Source organism: Panthera tigris, chromosome B2, assembly GCF_018350195.1.
Source record: "Panthera tigris isolate Pti1 chromosome B2, P.tigris_Pti1_mat1.1, whole genome shotgun sequence".
In the NCBI taxonomy this organism is placed as follows: Eukaryota; Metazoa; Chordata; class Mammalia; order Carnivora; family Felidae; genus Panthera; species Panthera tigris.
In genome coordinates, this window is record NC_056664.1 from 119,081,418 (window position 1) to 119,100,974 (window position 19,557).

At 41.3% G+C, this 19,557-nt stretch overlaps 1 protein-coding gene across 1 annotated transcript in view; it reads right to left on the reverse strand.

The window, feature by feature from the left end:
- The window catches only part of SLC18B1 (solute carrier family 18 member B1), a 29,024-nt gene that overhangs the window by 4,296 nt on the left and 5,171 nt on the right, over nt 1-19,557 (reverse strand). The window contains exons 3-10 of the mRNA XM_007078602.2: nt 19,344-19,439; nt 18,325-18,398; nt 16,897-17,044; nt 13,903-14,059; nt 9,343-9,479; nt 5,991-6,092; nt 3,907-3,998; nt 2,674-2,769 (exon numbers count right to left, since the gene is read on the reverse strand). Of these exons, the coding sequence (XP_007078664.1) occupies nt 2,674-2,769; nt 3,907-3,998; nt 5,991-6,092; nt 9,343-9,479; nt 13,903-14,059; nt 16,897-17,044; nt 18,325-18,398; nt 19,344-19,439 (902 nt within the window). The remainder of the gene's footprint in view (nt 1-2,673; nt 2,770-3,906; nt 3,999-5,990; nt 6,093-9,342; nt 9,480-13,902; nt 14,060-16,896; nt 17,045-18,324; nt 18,399-19,343; nt 19,440-19,557) is intronic.

Consider the following 19,557-nt stretch of genomic DNA (forward strand, 5'->3'; position numbering starts at 1 on the left):
GAAAGCAAAGAACAGTGTGTGACAAATAAATTAAGAGACTGGGAATAATCTGGGGGCACCTGGGTGACTCACTGGGGTAAGCGTTCGACTTTGGCTCAGGTCACGATCTCCTGGATAGTGGGTTAAACCCCTGTGCTGGGCTCTGTGTGGACAGCTCAGAGCCTGGAGCCTGCTTCGGATTCTGTGTCTCCCTCTCTCTGCCCCTCCCCTGTTCACACTCTGTCTCTCAAAAATGAATAAACGTTAAAAAAAATTTTTTTTAAAGAGACTGGGAATAATCTGAACAAAACCAACAGACAGAACACTCCATCTCCAAGATAAAAGCGAATCTAATCTGAAGGAATTTTCATAGTTACCTCTACTCCATGGTTTTCTAAAAATAATTTTACTGAATATCTAAAACATGATATTAAGAATCATGACCCATTTGCATGAAGTCTCATAAAAATACATAATTAAGAAATTCTTTTTTTTTATGTTCTATTTATTTTTGAGAGAGAGAGGGTGAGCAGGGGAGGGCCAGAGAGGGGGGTCAGAGGCTCAGAGGTGGGCCCCCTGCTGACAGCAGCAAGCCTATGTGCAGCTCGAACCCGCGAACCCGTGAGATCATGACCGGAGCAAAAGTCGGACGCTCAACCGACTGAGCCACCCAGGCGCCCCTAAGAAATTCTTAAAATGAGATGAACATGCAAAGAGAATAATGGGCAACTTTTAGAAAACACGGAGGCAACTCACTATTCCTCAGAGAATACTGAGTCAACCCAGTATATCTCCTCCCTGCTCTAGTTCACGTGGTGTTCTTTACCATCATGCCTAGTAAACAACACTGATGGCCAAGTGACAAATACCCGGCGCGAGACTGTGATTCATAATAAGAAATATATATCTGGTCTCCCTCCTGTTTGCAGCATAGAACCCATAACACCCTTGGAATTTCCTAAGTGATTAAAACAATTTCAAGTACCTTTTTTGTTATGTTCATGTGGTGGCTTTTAGGGGACTGGTTGCCCAGAGAGTCAACCATGTGATTAGAGGGGTTAGAACTTCCAACCCCAAGACCAGAACCCCCCACCTCTGAGAGGGGCCAGGCTGGAGATGGAATCAATGGCCAATGGTGAGTGATTTAACCAATCAGCAGTACGTAAGCGTCCACAAAAATCCCAAAAGGACAGGGCAAGAGAGCTGCTGAGTTGGTAAACCAGACCCTTTCCACATGCCAGTGTGCCAGGGCTCCAAAACCCACAAGGACAGAAGTTCCTTTGTTCAGGTTACTCTTTGTGTCTTTTCGTCTGGTTGTTGATTCGTATCCTTTAATCTCTTTGGTAACAAATCACTGAATCTAACGAGTACGCTGGATTCCTGAGTTCTGTGAGTCACTCTAGCAGATTAATTGAATCTAAGGAGGTCGTCAAGGGAACCCCTGATGCACGGGCCAGTCAGTCGGAAGCACATGTGAACTTGTAACTAGCACCTGAAGCAGAGGGCAATCTGTGGGACGGAGTCCCTCACCTGTGGGATCTGATGATATCACCAGACGGATAGTCTCAGAACGGAGTTGCATTGTAGGACACCTAGCTGGTTTGGGAGAATTGCTTGGTGGTGTGGGAGCTGCCCCCTCTCCCGACCCCGCACTGGAAATGGGACTAGAATCATTTTACCTGGTCATTGTGTGCCCTTGTATGGACCTTCTCCATGAGAAGGAAACAATGCTGAGGGCTTTCCGTTGTGCTTTAGCTTTTCAAAAGTGTTTCTGTTCCCAGGCATCAACCAAGCCAAGCCTCCATCCACAACTCATTTTACCTATCATTGTATAATATTACCATATATTACCTATCATTGTATAATATTACCATATACGGTAAAACCTTGCATTGCGAGTAACTTGTTCTACGAGTGTTCTGTAAGACGGGCAAACATTTCTCACAAATTTTAACTTGATAAATGAGCGACTGTCTTGCAACAAGAGTAGCATGTGACCATGAATGGGACAGGATCACAACTGAGGCAATGATTCTTCTCTCTCACTGCAAGACTGTGGGCGATCATCAATGCAATGTCACATTTCCTCAAAATCCTCAAAAAGAGGCAAAGGCAAGCGAGTGTCATTGGATAGGTTCCTTGTTAAAGTTGCACGAAAAAAAAAAAACAAAACAACAAGATTCCATTGAGCCAGTAGATAGCAGAGATTCCATTAGTGATAGTGAAAGTCATTCTACACAATAACCTTCCTCTCTCGTCTCCCTCACACCAGCCATGAAGGTTTTCAAAGGTACGTGCAGGTTAATTTGTTTATCTTTCTTTATATTTTGTGCTTTATTATTTTGTATTATATTATAGTATTATAATCATTTTTATATGAATATTTTTGGGTTGTGGAGCGAATCATCTGAATTTCCATCATTTCTTAAGGGGAAATTTGATTTGATATACACAAGTGCTTTGGATTATAAGCATGTTTCTGGTCACAAACCAAGGTTTTACTGTATTTTCATTTCACTTACAGTATTATTGCATGCAGTATTTATATCAGAATATTGTGTGACATAAAATCATGAAGATTTGGTCTTGTGGGAAAAAAAAAATCCAACATCCTACAAAATTGAGAAATTCAAGAAAGCCTGTGATGCTCACTGCTATTTGCAACACAGCTCCGCAAGCACAGAGGTAACTTACTATGCACAACTGAGAATCTCCGGGAAGGTTGGAATGATACTCATTCCAGCAGAGACGCCATTCAAGACTAATATCAGCACCAGCAGCCAGAGCTGACTGCAAAAGAGTTTTGGAAAAAGAAACAAAACAAAACAACGTGAGCATGTTGATAGACACAGGGCTCAAGTTAAGGAGGGCAGGCTGAATCCCAGAGAAGTATGCTTCTGAGATGGCATCACTAGTCGGCCTCATTCCCATCTGATCCCACTTCATTCAGAGACAGCACCCTCTGGCTCCTCCCACTTTGAGGGGGGTGGCGAATCAATTCACCACGATACCTCAATTTCTTTGGTCACATATATCACATGCCCTCTTATCACCATACGGAATCTTTTCAAAATTGGTTAAATGTTAACGCTGCTCCTTCAATCACTTGGCTTTGAAATTCAATGGACAGAAAAAAATGGCATAGAAGGGAACTGGTAAAGAAGGGGCAGGAAACTAATTTGCTTGGCTTCCCGCACTGTGCCAATGGCTTAACATCCATTACCCCCAGTGAATCCTTGCAGCAATATTCTGCCAAGTAAGCACCATCATCAGCTCCTTTTTGGAGATAAGAACACTAAGGCTCTCGGAAGCTAAATGATTTGCCGGAGTTCACACACCTAGTAAGTGGCAAAGCAAAATGCAAACCCAAATGTGAAGGACTCTGAAATCCTTGCCCTTTCCATGTCACACTTGATCCCAGAACCAGCTGAAAAGCTCTAAGCTCCCTTTATTTTAGCAAATACATTACCCTTAACAAGCTCCAATGAGCCGGTACCACATGCTAAGAATAATACAGAAACAAACAAACAAAAAAAAGACTTGATCCCAGACTCAAGGATTGAGAAAGAGTAGGGAAAAAAAAAAAAAAACACGTTTTAACAGCTATCAACCAAAGGGAGGCGGCAACAAATGCTATTTTCAAAATAAAGTACAAATAAGCGTGCAATTGAAACACAAAGGGAGAAGCGTTTTTCGCATTTGATCCAGATGTGATGATGCATTTTCTATCTGCTTGTAGCAGTGCCACCTTCTGGTAAGGTAGAATACTGCCAGTCCAACCCAACAATTCAATAGAGTCTTAAATCAAGGTAGTTATTTAAATAATAAGGTTCAAAATACGAAACCATACCAGCAGCACACAAAAAATTTCTGTAGTAATTCTTAATGTTATTCAGCCAAAAATACAGAAGAAGGAAAAAACATTACCTTTGAATGTGCAAGACCGGGATAGGTCCCAAGAGCATGTAGCATCCGGCTGTGATTATGTTTCCCAAAACCAGAAACCATTTCCTGAGATGCTGGTAAAGAGGAGAGTCCGAAAAACCCCTGAGAGGTAAAGCCCCTCCACAATCAAAGGATATACACAAAAATCACTGAAGAACACAAGCCCTGACATTGAAAAATCCAAATACATCGAAGAAAATGAAACATTACATTTAGGAGAAAATAGATGGTAAACAGAAAAGCGAGACAATATACCCCAAGATAGGGAGTTTCTAAGGACAAGGATTCCTTGGGAAGGGAGTGTATTGTAGATTTTACACATGATGAACTATCCCCAAAGTAACAATTTAAAAAGCAGCCATCCTGGGGCGCCTAGATGGCTCAGTCGGTTAGGCATCTGACTTAGGCTCAGGTTCATGAGTTCAAGCTCCATGTCGGGCTCTGTGCTGACAGCTCAGTCTGGTACCTGTTTTGGATTCTTTGTCTCCCTCTCTCCCTCTGCCCCTCTCTTACTCGCTCTCTCTCTGTCTCTCTCTCTCTCTCTCAAAAAATGAATAAACATTTAAAAAAATAAATAAAATTGGGGTGCCTGGGTGGCTCAGCCGGTTGAGCGTCCAACTTCGGTTCAGGTCATGATCTCACAGTTGACGAGCTTGAGCCCCGCATTGGGCTCTGTGCTGACAGCTCAGAGCCTGGATGGAGCCTGCTTTGGATTCTGTGTCTCCCTCTCTCTCTGCCCCTCCCCTGCTTATGCTCTGTCCCTGTCTCAAAAATAAATATAAACATTTTTTTAAATAAATAAAATAAATAAAAATAAAAACACAGTCATCACAAGGAACCACCTGATAGATACAGTACCTGAAAAATTCACACTATTTAAAAAGCACCCAATAAAATTACTCCTTTTAAACTACTTGAATGCAGGCTGAAAATTCTAGGGGTAAAATAGCTGCTCAGTTAAATAAGACTGTCTTGAAACAAGCTCCAATCACTGTTTAAGACACTTGCTTTTCGTCACCTGGGTTACTAAGTAATCTCTATGTAATTTAGGTTGTGATAAATGTTTATGCAAGTTTAACAAAGAGAGGAAATGCAAACAAGTAAAAAGCACTAAAGCCACAGAAGCTTGGTATTTGGTTAACAGTACTTACTAGTACTGTTTACCAGCATCTGGAGTGAATGGTTTAGACCTAAGCAAAGGAGAACAGAAGGGAATTTCTATCAGGATAGCTACAGGATAAGCAATGTACATTTATGTAGCCACTCCTTTCATTCCCACAGAAAAAAAAAACTAAATTATCTCCTCTCAGTCTGACCGAGCCCTAATTAGGGACTCTGCCCTAATTATTTTATTTTTTTAAATGCTTATTTATTTTTGAGAGAGAGCGTGAGTGGGGCAAGGGCAGAGAGAGAATCCCAAGCAGGCTCCGCACTGTCAGTGCAGAGCCCGATGCGGGGCTTGAACTCACCATCCGCGAGATCATGACCTGAGCTGAAATCAAGAATCGAACGTTCCACTGACTGAGCCACCCAGGCGCCCCCTGCCCTAATTATTAAGGCCAATCCGTGTATTTTGCATCAAGTGAGTTTCACCCTTTAGAGAGTCTAATCCAGTAGTTTTCAATAGCCTTGTTAGCACAGACCCCTTTTCCCCAGAAGAAGCAATTAAAAGTGAATGTCCTCTGAGTGATGGCAGGTTGGAAGACATGGGAACCTCTCCATCAACTCCAAAAATTGAATATAGTACAATTTAAGTGTTCTCACCCCCTCAAGTAAAAAAAAAAAAAAAAAACAAAACAGAGAGATAATACAGAGGTGATGGCTGTGTTAATTAACTTGACAGAGGACATCCTTTCACAATGTATTCGGATCCCGAATCACCATGATGCACACTTTAAATATCTTACAATTTTATTTCTCAATTAAACAGTAATAAGCTAATTTTTTTTTTAAATTTGAATGTCAATTCTAATCAATGGACCTCTAGACTTCCAGAAGTACAGCTGGAAAGCTCACCAATCTAAATACACAAAGGTGTTTCTCAAACGTAGGTTAAGTGTACGTACTGGTATTTTATCACTCAGTAAACCAAACAGCGGTGAAGAAATGGCGTAGGATAGTGCCAAACCCAGGAATACCAGTCCCACATAGCCAGCTGGTAAATTAAACTGTAAAAGAAATTTTTTATTAGAGTTACACCATTAAGTCATTTTTTACATAAACAAAAATCTTTTCTTTCTTCCTTTATTTTTTTAATTTTTTTTAACGTTTATTTATTTTTTGAGACAGAGAGAGACAGAGCATGAATGGAGGAGGATCAGAGAGAGGGAGACACAGAATCTGAAACAGACTCCAGGCTCTGAGCTGTCAGCACAGAGCCTGATGCGGGGCTCGAACTCACGGACCGTGAGATCATGACCTGAGTTGAAGTCGGCCGCTTAACCGACTGAGCCACCCAGGCGCCCCAATCTTTTCTTTTTTAAAAAAAAAAAAAAAGTTGATTTATTTACTTTGAGACAGAGAGAGAGAATGAATGGGCAGGGAAGGGCAGAGAGAGAGAGAGAGAGAGAGAATCTCAAGGAGGCTCCGTGCTATCAGTGCAGAGCCCGATGCAGAGCTCAAACTCATGAACCGTGAGATCATGACCTGAGCCAAAATCAAGAGCTGGACACTTAACCGACTGAGCCACCCAAGTGCCCCACACATAAATCTTTTCTACACACTTCTTCAGCTCTTGTTATCTACCATGAACCCACTATTAACACTTAGCATCCTCCCTAATTTTGGTCTTACTTTTTTAAATGGATTACTTTTTCTTTACGAGGGGGAAAAAAATCTAATCAGAGGTCAAAAGTCCTAGATATCTTGTTTTGCAGCATTTGATATTGTACGTATAAATTTGTTTCTATGAACCATAGTATTTTCACATATATTTTGACGTTTAAACCAGTGCTGCATAAACTTTATGTGCATCAGAATTACCCAGAGAACTTTTTTTTTTAATGTTTGTTTACTTATTTTGAGAGAGCGAGCATGAGAGCAGGGGAGGGACAGAGAGAGAGGGAGAGAGAGAGAGAGAGAGAGAATCCTAAGCAGCACAGAGCCAGACACGGGGCTTGAACCTTGAGATAATGACCTGAACAGAAATCAACAGTTGGTCCCTTAACTGACTGAGCCACCGAGGCACCTCCCAGAGAACCTGTTAAAAGGGTTTCTTAGTTGGATCCAAGTGCTAACATGCTTTGGTTCAAGGGATGGAAAAAAACAAAAAGGTCCTTAGGCTTCAGACCTAGAATTTCTGATTCAAAAGGTATGAGATGGGACCAGAGATTCTGATTTGTAATAAGCAACTAGGCGATGCTTACTGTCCACAGACTGCAGTATACTGATGTGAAAAACCCAGAGGATAATATCTATTCTATCCATTTCAAAGGGATGTTAGTATCTAATTTAAAGAATTACATGGTATGACACTTTACAAAAAGCTTTTAAAACAGTAAGTTAACCACATCACTCTGTGATATTGTTACTATTACCAGCATGATACAAACACCTTTCTTTGGTTAACTGAGTTGTTTTCATTTCCTTAATTTCCTTAACTGATTTTCTTAAGTAAGCACATGAGATTTATATAGGAGTCCATGTACATTTCAACAACTTTATGACAAATTAGTCCCTGAAAGATACAAGGAGGAAGAAAACAGTCAGAGATGTCTTCTTCCGGTTTTATAACTGGTCAAGACAGCATGGAGCCCTCGCAGCCTAAAAGCTGGGTCACCAGTGACTGGACAGTGAACTGTCAATTCAAACAATGATGTAAAGTCAGAAGAATGGCAATAGGATAAAAAAACTTTCTATAAAAAAACAGGAAAACTCAAAGATGTATTTTTTTAATGTGTTATTTATTTTTGAGACAGAAGGAAACAGAGCATGAGCAGAGGAGAGTCAGAGAGAGAGGGAAACACAGAATCCGAAGCAGGCTCCAGGCTCTGAGCCATCAGCACAGAGCCTGAGGCGGGGCTCAAACCCACGAACCGTGAGATCATGACCTGAGCCGAAATCGGACGCTCAACCGACTGAGCCACCCAGGTGCCCCTCAAAGATGTATTTCTCAGTGTATTTAGAAAATGACACTTGTAAAGATTTTTTATGAAATAGACATGCGCAACTGGGATTTACCAGACATTGGCTAAGATATTTTTTCCTCGTGTGGGCAGAAATTCTTAAGAAGATACAAAAATGACTCCTGGAGAGATACACTCTTGATGTGACTGGAATGTGTCCTCATAAACACAAAATATGTTTCTTGTTACCTTATGGATGCTCACTGCTTAAACAAGATATTATATTATTTTCTAAGCCTTGGGCAAGGCACCAAAATGACAGTGTCCACGTTTATCTTTTTGGATACTTCACAAACACAAAACCGTCCCTAGTGCCGTTGAGGAGTTGTGTTTCTGGTAACTGCTTTTTTAATTCCAGTACCTCACATAAAGTCAGCGTGGGCCACAATTAGATTTCTACCTCGATAAACACATGTTAATCCTTCAGTATAATTAACTACCAGAGTTGGTCATATACTTTATCACATCATTGATAATCCTTTTTTCAGAAATATCTAAGAGTGGGGCGCCTGGGTGGCTCAGCTGGTTAAGCCTCCGACTCTAGCTCAGATCATTAACCCAGAGTCATGGGATCGAACCCCACACTGGGCCCCACTTCAGGCTATGCACTGAGGACAGAAACTGCTAAAGATTCTCTCCCTCCCTCAGCCCTTCTCCCTCACTCGTGCTCTAACCTCTCTCTCTAAATTAAAAAAAGAAGAGAAGGAAAAGAAATATCTAAAAGCAAATCTCTACAACAACCCTTTACATTCAGAATTTATTTTCCAGTACTAAAAAGAAGAAGAAGAAGAAGAAGAAGAAGAAGAAGAAGAAGAAGAAGAAGAAGTCGTCATCTCGGTTCCTTTCTACCATCCCAGATTAATATATTCCATAGTCATTCAATTATACGTAACAGCCTAAAAAGTAAGTGGACCCACAGGGGACCTGTTAGTGAAGAACATTAAATGAGCTACGGAATACCCCAAATGCTTCACTGGAATTCAAACAAGTAGAGGAAAAGTGTCCTTGTCAAGCACTCAGGATAATTCCCAAGCCAGACATGTGATGACTCAAGCAAGACCTTGAAAAGGAGACCAATGTTTGGGCCACTCAGTGAAAAGCTTCTTTCACTTGCCCTGAATCAGACCCCTGGTGAAAAGGATGTCACAGAGGGAGGGGACAGGCTGTGTTGGGGTGTAGATCTCATTCTGTCTCCTCACAGCCACTCGGAGTCTTTCTACAGAGTGGGGCCCCAGAGCAAGCAAGTGCACCCACCTTCTACAGTGCAGAGCTCTCTGACAAGCAGGCTACTCACCTTCTCCAGAACAAAGAGAGACAGAGTAGGATCAAGGAAGCCAAAACACGAGCTGAGGGAGTTGATGACGAAGGCTATAAGTGCAATCTTGGGTAACGTGATGAGTTTCCAGAATGAGTGTTCACCTGGATCAGAGTCTAAGGGTAAAAAATCCAAAAAAGAGTAATTAAAATTCTAACCTATTTGGAAAAGTGAAATTGGTAAGGCCATCTTTTATCTGGTAATCAAAATAACTGCACCTCTGAGTTTGCCTAAAATTGCATATTGTCTGCACTTGCGTATAAATTTTTCACACCTAGAAGCCACATTCAGTCTTCTTAAAGACAATTTCTCAAATTGATAAAGAATCCACTGGAATCAGAGTGTGAGGAGAAGAGGGGGGTCTTCGGTTATAGGCTATAACTCTGAAGCAAGTTGAGGCCTTCCCCCCAATGAGATAGAGACTATATGAAGTTAGATTTGGTGCATGGGAAGAGCCAGAAGCTTTATCAAGGAAGGGAGAAATCTGAGTTCATCAAAGGGCACAGACACATTTTTTTTTTTTCCTGATGGCAAAGAAAACACCAGATTGAGAAGGGTGTTACTGAATCATGCATAAAGCACATGGGCATTCAAGGTCAACTGAGCACGGACCTCACTTCTAGCATCCCCCTTGCAGTAACCCAGATTCTTTACTGTTCCCAGCAACAGGAACTGTTGTATCCAAGCCTCCAGTCACATGCTATGATTCCTTTCTTTTTCTCCTGCTAATTTTTCAAATTCTATTCACTCTGTGAGGTCTGGCTCTGGCCCTAATCATTCCACAAATCTTACCTTCCTCTGTTTCCTACTGCACTTCTGCTCTGTACCCTACCTTTTAGCAACTAAACCACATTTCATTTTACATTGTTTACTGTTGTCTGGTGATTTTCCTGTCTTCCCATTAATTTACTGAGCCATATCTTTGCTGAGTCAGGTACCATGCAAAATGCTGGGCAGACAAAGACAAAGAAGACAAGCTCAGACCCTGTTCTCACAGAGAAGTTACAGTAAAGAGTGGAGAGAAAAAGGATGGAACTAGGAGGGAATCTTTCAAAGCACAGCAGATAGTTGGCTAAAATAAAACAAAAACAGAAACAAACAACAACAACAAAAACAGAGAAAGCCATATAAAGAAGGCTTTCCTCAAGTAGTAATATCTAAGTTGGTGCCCAAAGCATGAGCTTAAGATGAGCAAGCAAAGAAGGAGGAAAGAATAATCCAGGCATATTATTCCAGGAATGGTACATTCCAAGACTCAGCAGTGAGGAAAACTATTCTGAGTTTGAAGGAAATGAAAGAAGAGAAGCAAAGCTAGAGGATGGAGATTAGAGTAGGGGACACCAGCATGGTGGGGAGAGAGATCATACTGCAGAAGCATGTTATGCAAGACTTTGTAAAACATGCTAACAGGCCTGAGAAATCACTACGGATTCTAACCGAGGGGTAGGAATGAGATCTGTGGTTTAAAGAGACCTCTCTGTGGCCTTGTGGAGAATGGAGACAAGAGGACCAGTTAGGAGGCTGTTGGAGTGCCAGGCCAGAGATGATACTGGCCAGGTCTGGGTAAGGAAGATCTTTGAGGGTGAGGATTAGCCCCTGTTATGCTCTCATTTCTCCAAAAACACCCACCATGCTTCATTACTTAATTCTTGGTGAATAATGATCTAGCATGGAACAAATTCAAAGAAACATAAAGATCGGTTCAAGTATTTTAAGTGCTACATTTAGACTTTGTCAGGATACAAGGGATAAAGGTTAAACCATGGTGTCAGTTTCTTAATTATTAGCCAAATATTCAATGCTAAACACAGTCCACGACGCTCAACCACAGAAAGTGCACAGACTTAGAAAGGGGACAAGCACTAGCATATGGCTCGGTGCAGTAGGGCCAGCAAGGAGACTCCATTTGGTGAGTATTTTGAACTGTTTATTAAAGATGTTCATTAGTCACGTTTAAGATATAAATTATAAAAGACCAACTTTAATTGGTTATATTTACTTGCATATAAAAGGTATTATGGATTTATGCTATAAGATAAATTATTATGGCAGAAATGGTCCCCTTCTCTAAATCCAAAGTGGGAAAGATGAGAAATCATAATGAGAGTACATAAGAACGTCCATAGCAACAAATACATAATGAGTTTAATTAAACTGTTGCAGAAGCCCAAGTAATGAAAACCTAGGCTGATCATCTGCTTTAAGAGACAGATGAGGAGCTTTTCCAAGCTACTCAATTACTCTCTCTGCTCCCCACAATTCTGACATATTCTTTGAGAGAGACATGACCCCCTGGTTGACCTGGCCTGCCACAGGAAGCTACTAGTAGAGGCGAGGAAGCAGGGGAGGGAAACAGGGAACCCCTCAGGTGTGAAGGGGCAGGAAGCATGCTGATCACTGCAGCACTACTTACTGAGCATTTATTCCAATGACCGAGAAGCTTCAGAAGGATTTCCCAGAAGAGGTAATACAAGTTAAGTTTTGAAGGATGAGGAGGGATTAGAGTGGATGCGAAAGGGACAAGTTTCAGATCATGTGACTCCTCTACTGGGATCTCACAACAGCTTCCTCACAGCTTTCAGGATAGGGCTCACATTTCATAGATTTACAGATTTTTAATAAGAGGATTGGCACGTCCATGACTGTGCTTTAGAAATATTTCTTTAGAGCAGTACAGGAGAGGGGACTTGATGCACAGATACAAAGGATGAGAGAGAGGGAGGGACCAAAGTTGACTCTAGAATCATGTTGGCTACGAGTCTAGAATGCGGTCAAGGAGTGGGGTAGAGCTTGTAGGACACAAAATTCTGCCAATATCATCAAAATAAAAGACAATTTAATTGTCAGGCTTCTCTCCATAAGCTCTCCCAAAACACTAATTTTATTTAACTTTTTTATTTTTTTAATGAACCATTTTAAAAAATATTTACGTATTCATTTTTGAGAGAGAGAAAGAGAGTGTATGTGTGAATCGGGAAGGGGCAGAGAAAGAAAGGGAGAGAGAATCCAAAGCAGACTCTGCGCTCAGAGTGGAGCCCGATGTAGGGCTCGATCCCACACCCTGGGATCACGACCTGAGCCGACATCAAGAGTTGGGCTTTCAACTAACTCAGCCACCCAGGTGCCTCCCAAAACACTAATTTTAAAAAGTACTCCTTAATGAGAACACCTAAATCTATACTTACATGCTTTACATTATCAATCTCAGAGATCTTTTTATTAATACCAGTTTTTTCCATTCAATCTAAATAGAAGGTCCTTCCATAGATAACCAGTGTTTGCCAAAAAGTTTGTTCATAAAAATGTAGCTAACTGGGACTTTGTTGAGTTCAATGAAAATGCCGGGAGATTTTAGTTGAGGATTAACAGAAATGAAGAGAAATGACCATCAAGTAACTAGGCTGGTGGCAACCAGAGGGGGCCGCAAAAGATTGTCGGGGGAGGGAGGAGGCGAGGGGAGCAGGCCAGGACTCCAGGAGAAACAGATATCGGGGCCGGTCCAGTGCCTAATCACACAAGTTCTAAATACCCTGCCCTACCATTAATTAATAAACACAGTCTTTCCCCCATACAGTGTGGTAAAGGGCGAACGTGACTCTTTTCCCTGCTCCATGACAATGCGACCTGGTGTCAGTGTCTTGATTATCGGTCCATTGTTCATCTGTGAACCAAGCAACCAGGACGCTCAACCACAGAAACCACAGTAGAAGAAGTAGTTGTACTTCTCACAAGTAGAAACCACCGTCTTACGTGTTTCAGCACGGTGGCGCCTCTCTAGAAACATTTTCTGGCTCTCTCCTCTCTAGCCTTCAAGTTAGCTCTCTAGCTCTGTTCCCTTCGTCATCGGATAAGTGTAAAATGCCAGCTATGTCACTAGGCAATCTTGCTTACAGTGAGAATAACCCTTGCCTGGTACAGAAGAAACTGTACATGAACCTGCACACCATGATTTGTGCCTCCCTGAGTGTTCTGACTCTTGTACCCGGCGCGTCCCTCGTGGTGATCCTGAGAGCTATGTCCAGGGAGTTGTTACAGGACAGGCTGACTCTTATGGGGTGTGAAGGTTTGAAGCCAGAGTGACCCCCATTACTGCCTGATGTGGCCCTGTGTCCTTGTACTTGGGCTGTGCTGCACAGGCAGCTGGGAGGACCACTGGGGAGAAGGTCAGGCCTTGCCCTCCCGTCTGGTGGCCTTCCAGGAAGACAGTGCCATGTGTGGCCCTTGGTAACTCGTCATTCTTAAATATTTAATTAGGTCCAAGAACACCTCTGGTGGACACTTTATATGGTGATGTTTTATGACAAGGAATTAAATAGTCGTTAGTTCTAAAGGTCAGAAAAAAAAACTGTAATATATAGAAATTCACATAAACTACCTACAGCAACATTTCTCAAAAGAGAATCAGCTCTTTCAGGGTACTCTAGAAATCTACCATGGAGCATACAAGATGAAAGTGAGTATTGTTAACTTGGTCCCCTATACATGTATAAAAATACTTCAATTTAGGATTCTTAAAGTGAGTAATAAATGCAGTCTTACCATAATTAGGTAAAATGTACATGTTGAGTGGTACCATCAGCAGAACTATGCATCCCAGAAAGATAAAAGGCACCTCATAGCCAAAGGATTGATACAAGAAGCCACCTAAAGGGGGCCCTAACACTAGTCCCAGGCCAGAAAAAATCTCAAGACTTCCCTAAAAATGGGGGAAAAAAAGAGAATTGAGTCAATACAGTTGGTTTGAAGAATTCACAAATAAAGATGTAATGGACGCTAATTGAAAAAAAGGCTATCCACGTCACAATTTACACACCCAAACCCACACAAACCCAAGATGAACCAAAACTTTAAACATGCATATTGAAACCACAGAAGTACTAGAAAAATAAAATATGGGAGGAGGTTTTGTTTTTTTTTTTTTTTATGGTGGGGAAGTTTTTCTAATTATGACATAAAACTCAGAAGACACAGAAGAATCATAGATCTGATTACATGAAAATGTGAAAAAACTATGGATGTTAAGCACATAAAAAAGACAAATGAAGAATAGTAAAAAAAAAAAAAAAAAAATACTGACAAAGGACTAATTTCCCCAAATATATCAAAAGAGCTAATACTAGTCAATGGGGGAAAAATGAACAACCCAATAGGAAAATGAGCAAATGCTACAAACAGACTATTGACGCGTGAAAGAAAATGCAAACACGTCTCAGGCATGTAAAAGAAAGCTCACCCTCACTTTAAAAAAACAAGTAAACGGTTAAACCACAAGATAACAATTTTTACCCATCACCCATCAAACACTCCGCTGGCAGGAAAGTGAGAAAAGAAGCACGTTTGGACACGGCTGGTGAGTGAACACAGGAGGGTAATTTGACAAATCTATCAATATTACAAACGCACATACTCTCTGGCCCAGAATGCCATTCTGGGAATTGAATTTATATGGGGAACCGTAAAGATGTGACATGGTGCATGCACAAGCTTGTGTGTTATAGCACTGTTTGCCCCAGGAAAATACGTAGACAATCTCAATATTCATCGACAATTTGAAGGAACTATGGATGTATGTTACCTCCATCTAGTGAAGTACCGTATACTGCCACTAAAGGCAGGTAAAGAGTAAGAAACTCTTCACCCATAGGCATAGAAAGATCTCCAAGATGGTTTCATTGTTAGCATATCAGCCAGGTTCTGAACAGCATAGAGAGTATGCGACCACGAGTGTAAAGAAAACAAAGGGGGAAGGAATCATGCCCTGCGTGTGTGTGTGCACTTGTGTGAGCGTGTACATACATGTTCATACACACATGGAATCACTCTAGAAGGAACCGATAATCCCTGTTGCCTTCTGGGAGAACGATGTTGGACTGGATGCCTGGACAACAGGTGGGTCTATGAAGCTTGAGGAAAAGTAACATATAGAATACATTCACTATATCCTCTATTTCCTTTTATAACTTTTGAATTTTGTACCATGTAGAAGGCATTTATTAAAATTAAAATAAACAAAACGGTGTTATGGAAAATATTTTACCATTAAAAAACTCTTACAGAAATTGCGCCATTTTAAATCAATGTAGTCTTTAGGGGTGTTAAACAGAGACTGTGGTTTGCAACCTCACATCCTCCCTCAGACCTCAGAGAGGACACGAAAGTACTCCATTGGTAACTTTCAATTTCCTAAAGAATACAGGAATTCTCCATGTAATCACCATGAAGCCATCCAGAACAACCACCGTGTTAGGGTGTCAGTTTTTGGCCACAGTTTTTATACAGAAACTCAGTACGGCAACATTAATTTCCCCTGTCGACCAGAAAATCAAATGGACTCTTGTCGTCATCACAGGAGTTTCTTGGGCAGCACCTTCCAGAGTGTTCCACAGAACGGCAGCTCTTTAAGAGTTAAAAAGTGTGGCCATAGTCAAATCGAGTTGGGGAAAATATCTTTACTACAGGATTTCTCAGAGTCTTAATACACTCCTGTGAACTGGATGTTTCTAAGTTGGAAGGGACATATGCTCCAAACATTTTACCCACAAAACCTTATTTTACAGAGCATGTCAATGGGCTCATGTTCTCCAGAACCCTTTCTGAGAAATGTTGTTTCTGGGAAACGTAAGCAGTACACCTATCACAGTGGCCACCGCTGCGTGCCACAGGGCTGTACAACCCAAAATAAACCTAAGCAGCTAGCTAGCCGGCCGTAGATATAGATATTTAATTAAAATGGGAGTAAATAACGATCTCCACAGCAAATAGTGTACTTAATGGCCAAAGCTATAGTATTAATATGGGCAAAGGAGGAAATTCTTGGTACTAAGCCGATGAGGCCCTGAAGTCTCAAGGACAATTATTTGTTGGGAGGGCTGCATTTGGTCTACTATGCAAACCACACGTCCTTCAGAAATGCATGGGTCCAGAGGAGACAGGCAGGAGAGAGCCTGCTTGGGGTGAAGCAGGCAGTAGCCAAGAGCTGGGACAGAAATCTGGTACGTCACCAATGCCAGGCGTCCAGGCACCTAACCAACATATTATGTTAATACAATGCTACCAAGTTCTGGGTTGGGGGGAAAATAAGAAAGCACTCGGCAAACGGCACAGAGGCAGGGAAAGGCTTTAAGATCTCTAAGATTCCTTCCATGAATCTGGGAAGAGTAGAGGAAGGACATCAGTATATACTCAAGTGGCCACTAGGGATGACTTTTCTAAAGCAAAGGAATGCCTCCAGCAGCTCAGCCACAATCTGGGCTACGGAGAGACAACAAAATACTACTGGGCAGGTGTTGTTCTTTTAAGTGGTAGACTCTAAACCCAGGAAGAGACCTAAATAAGACTAATGGTATGTTCAGTGACAGCCCGCTGCTAGAAGCAGTAATTGGGGTAAAAGGTAACCAAAACACAGAAAATAGAAAAGAAAAAAAAAAAAAAGGGCAGGTCTAGAAGAATGGATTTCAGCTTTAACTTGGAAGGGCAAACAAATACTTTAGCCTACACTAAAAGGAAAACAGGAAAAACGCGCAAAATACATACCAACACCGTGGCCACACTGTTTGGAAAAGCCTTTGCAAGAATAGAAAAAGACGCAGTTATTGCTGCCGCAAAGCTGACTGCGTCTGCTATTCTCACTAGAAAACACATAGCGGTAAATACTGGTCCTTCTGGAACTTGGTCCAACACACTAAAAAAGAACAAGACAATTCTCAAATGCCAAGTTGGTTTGTCGTCGTCGTTGTTGTTGTTTTCCTTTTTACCGCTACTCACTGAAAAGAGTAGTATCTCACACAGTTATTATAATAAATCTCTTCAGAATATGAATGTTTTCAATTGCTTTATTATACAAAGGGAAGTCTCTTTTTGGGGGGGGGGGAGATGGGTAACCATTTGATTCATAATGACAGTTTAGTCGCCCTTTTCTGATGCAATTGGCCGTTTAAATGATAACACTAAATTAGTTTCTCTGAGATATGTAGAATCACTCTGACCAGAACACATACAAAAGAAAGACTTCTTAGTTTCAGGTATCCCTCAGTGGTAGGACTCAAACCTTGGGGGGGGGGGGAAAGGGGGGTGGGGCAGAAAATAGAAGACCATGCCCCTTCCCCTGCCAAAAAATAGAAAAAGGAAAAGGATAAAAAAAAAAAAAAACAACCACTTAGTTTGACACGAAGGCTTCCTAGCTTACTTCATCATAATCTTACAGCACTCTTCCTTCTCCTATGTTCCCCAAGAAGCTGTGTAGGCTCATCTATATTATTTGCCACTAGGCTGCTGATTTAAGGATTCTTAAGCTTAAGAATTTCCACAGCTATTTGCCTCTATTTTCCCTTTTCCTGGAAATAGCAACGGAGGGAACCATTCTGAAGTGAGCATATGACTCAAGCCTGGCCAATCAGAGTACCCCCTCCCCTGCATTAACCTTGATGCAGGGATAGGTCACCAACAAAGATCAAGCCAGGGGCTCCATCCTGTGAATCTCCTGGAATTCCAGGAAAAGTGGCATTCTCTTCCTCTGGGAGCTGCTGGAGAATTCTTGCCACCACAAGCAGACAGCTTGTCCATGAACAAAGCACAAGAAGAGGAAAGCAAAACTGGGAGCTTGAGATAGATTTCCGATGGCAGTATTTTAATATGTGTGTCCTGATGTTCTCCAGCTCATTCTTTATTTCACTTTCTCTGCTCGAGGCAAAATGTATCTGTGACTCTGAAAAGTGGGTTAAGTTTCTGTCACTCCCACTCATAGCAGTCCTAATGAACAGATTCAGAAGCCACTTAATGCTCAGTCCTTAGAAGACTCTGTCCTTCATTAGTCCCATCCTCTAAATCACCCAATAGCTACACGCTGAGCCCTCAACAGATAATCAATGGGACGGACTGACTTAAAGAATTCATTAACATTTTAAGCTGAAGATAAATTATGAAATCTGTTCAAGCTCCCAAACAGATCAGAGCATGACTTACCCAAAGAGAACTGTAACTCCTCCTGAGACAAACATTCCTGCCACAAACATAAATTTTGCTCCAATATGTACAAGCTATAATAAATGTCAGAGAAGAGTCGGTAAATCGACGACTGTTACAAGTCTACATCCAGATAAACACAAACCCACTGTATCAGGAAATATACAAGATTTGGGAAACATATGTTTGGGAAATATAGTTAATGTAATATTATAATAATTCTTTTTCTTTTTTAATTTTTTTTCACATTTATTTTATTTTTGAGACAGAGAGAGACAGAGCATGAATGGGGGAGGGTCAGAGAGAGGGAGACACAGAATCTGAAACAGGCACCAGGCTCTGGGCTGTCAGCACAGAGCCCGACGCGGGGCTTGAACTCACGGACTGCGAGATCATGACCTGAGCCGAAGTCGGACGCTTAACCGACTGAGCCACCCAGGCGCCCCTATTATAATAATTCTTTAGTGGAATGGCAACACACATTGCTTAAAAACATGGAAGAAGCAAAAAAATCAATCAACCCATTACGATAAGCAAAATAAGTCAGTCAGAGAAAGATAAATACCATATGATTTCACCCATCTGTGGAATTTAAGAAACAAAACAAATGAGCAAAGAGAAAAAAAAGAAAAGAAAGAAGCAAACCACACAACAGACTCTTACTATAGAGAACAAATTGATGGTTACCAGAACGAGGTGGGGGGGGGGGGGGGGGAATGTGTGAAATAGGTGAAGGGGACTAAGGAGGGCACTTGTGATGAGCCCAAGGGGTTATATAGAAGTGTTGAATCACCCCACTGCACACCTGAAACTAATATTACACTGATGTCAACTGAAATTCAAATAAAAACAAAAAAAAAATCAATCAACCCTATGAACGGAGTTATCAACAGGAGCGTATTTCATAAAATATAATGGTGGTTATTTCTGAATCAATGGAAATTCGAGGCCTATAGATTAGAATAGGTCATTACACAACTTTCAAAACTTAAAATGTTCCCATGAACTTTAATACTCACGTATTTTCCAAATACCAAAGATGCCAGCAAGTCAAATAAAGCATAACATCCAAAGATCATACCGGTAACTGTATTGCTGGCTCCTTTCTTTTCAGCCTTTAAAGAAACGAAAAAGGAAACAAAGTTTGACAGACGAATTAGCATCAGTGAGGAAAAATGGAGCTATCAGATCAGAGCATTGTTTTCTTATAACCTTTATCTGTGTAGCAATTTT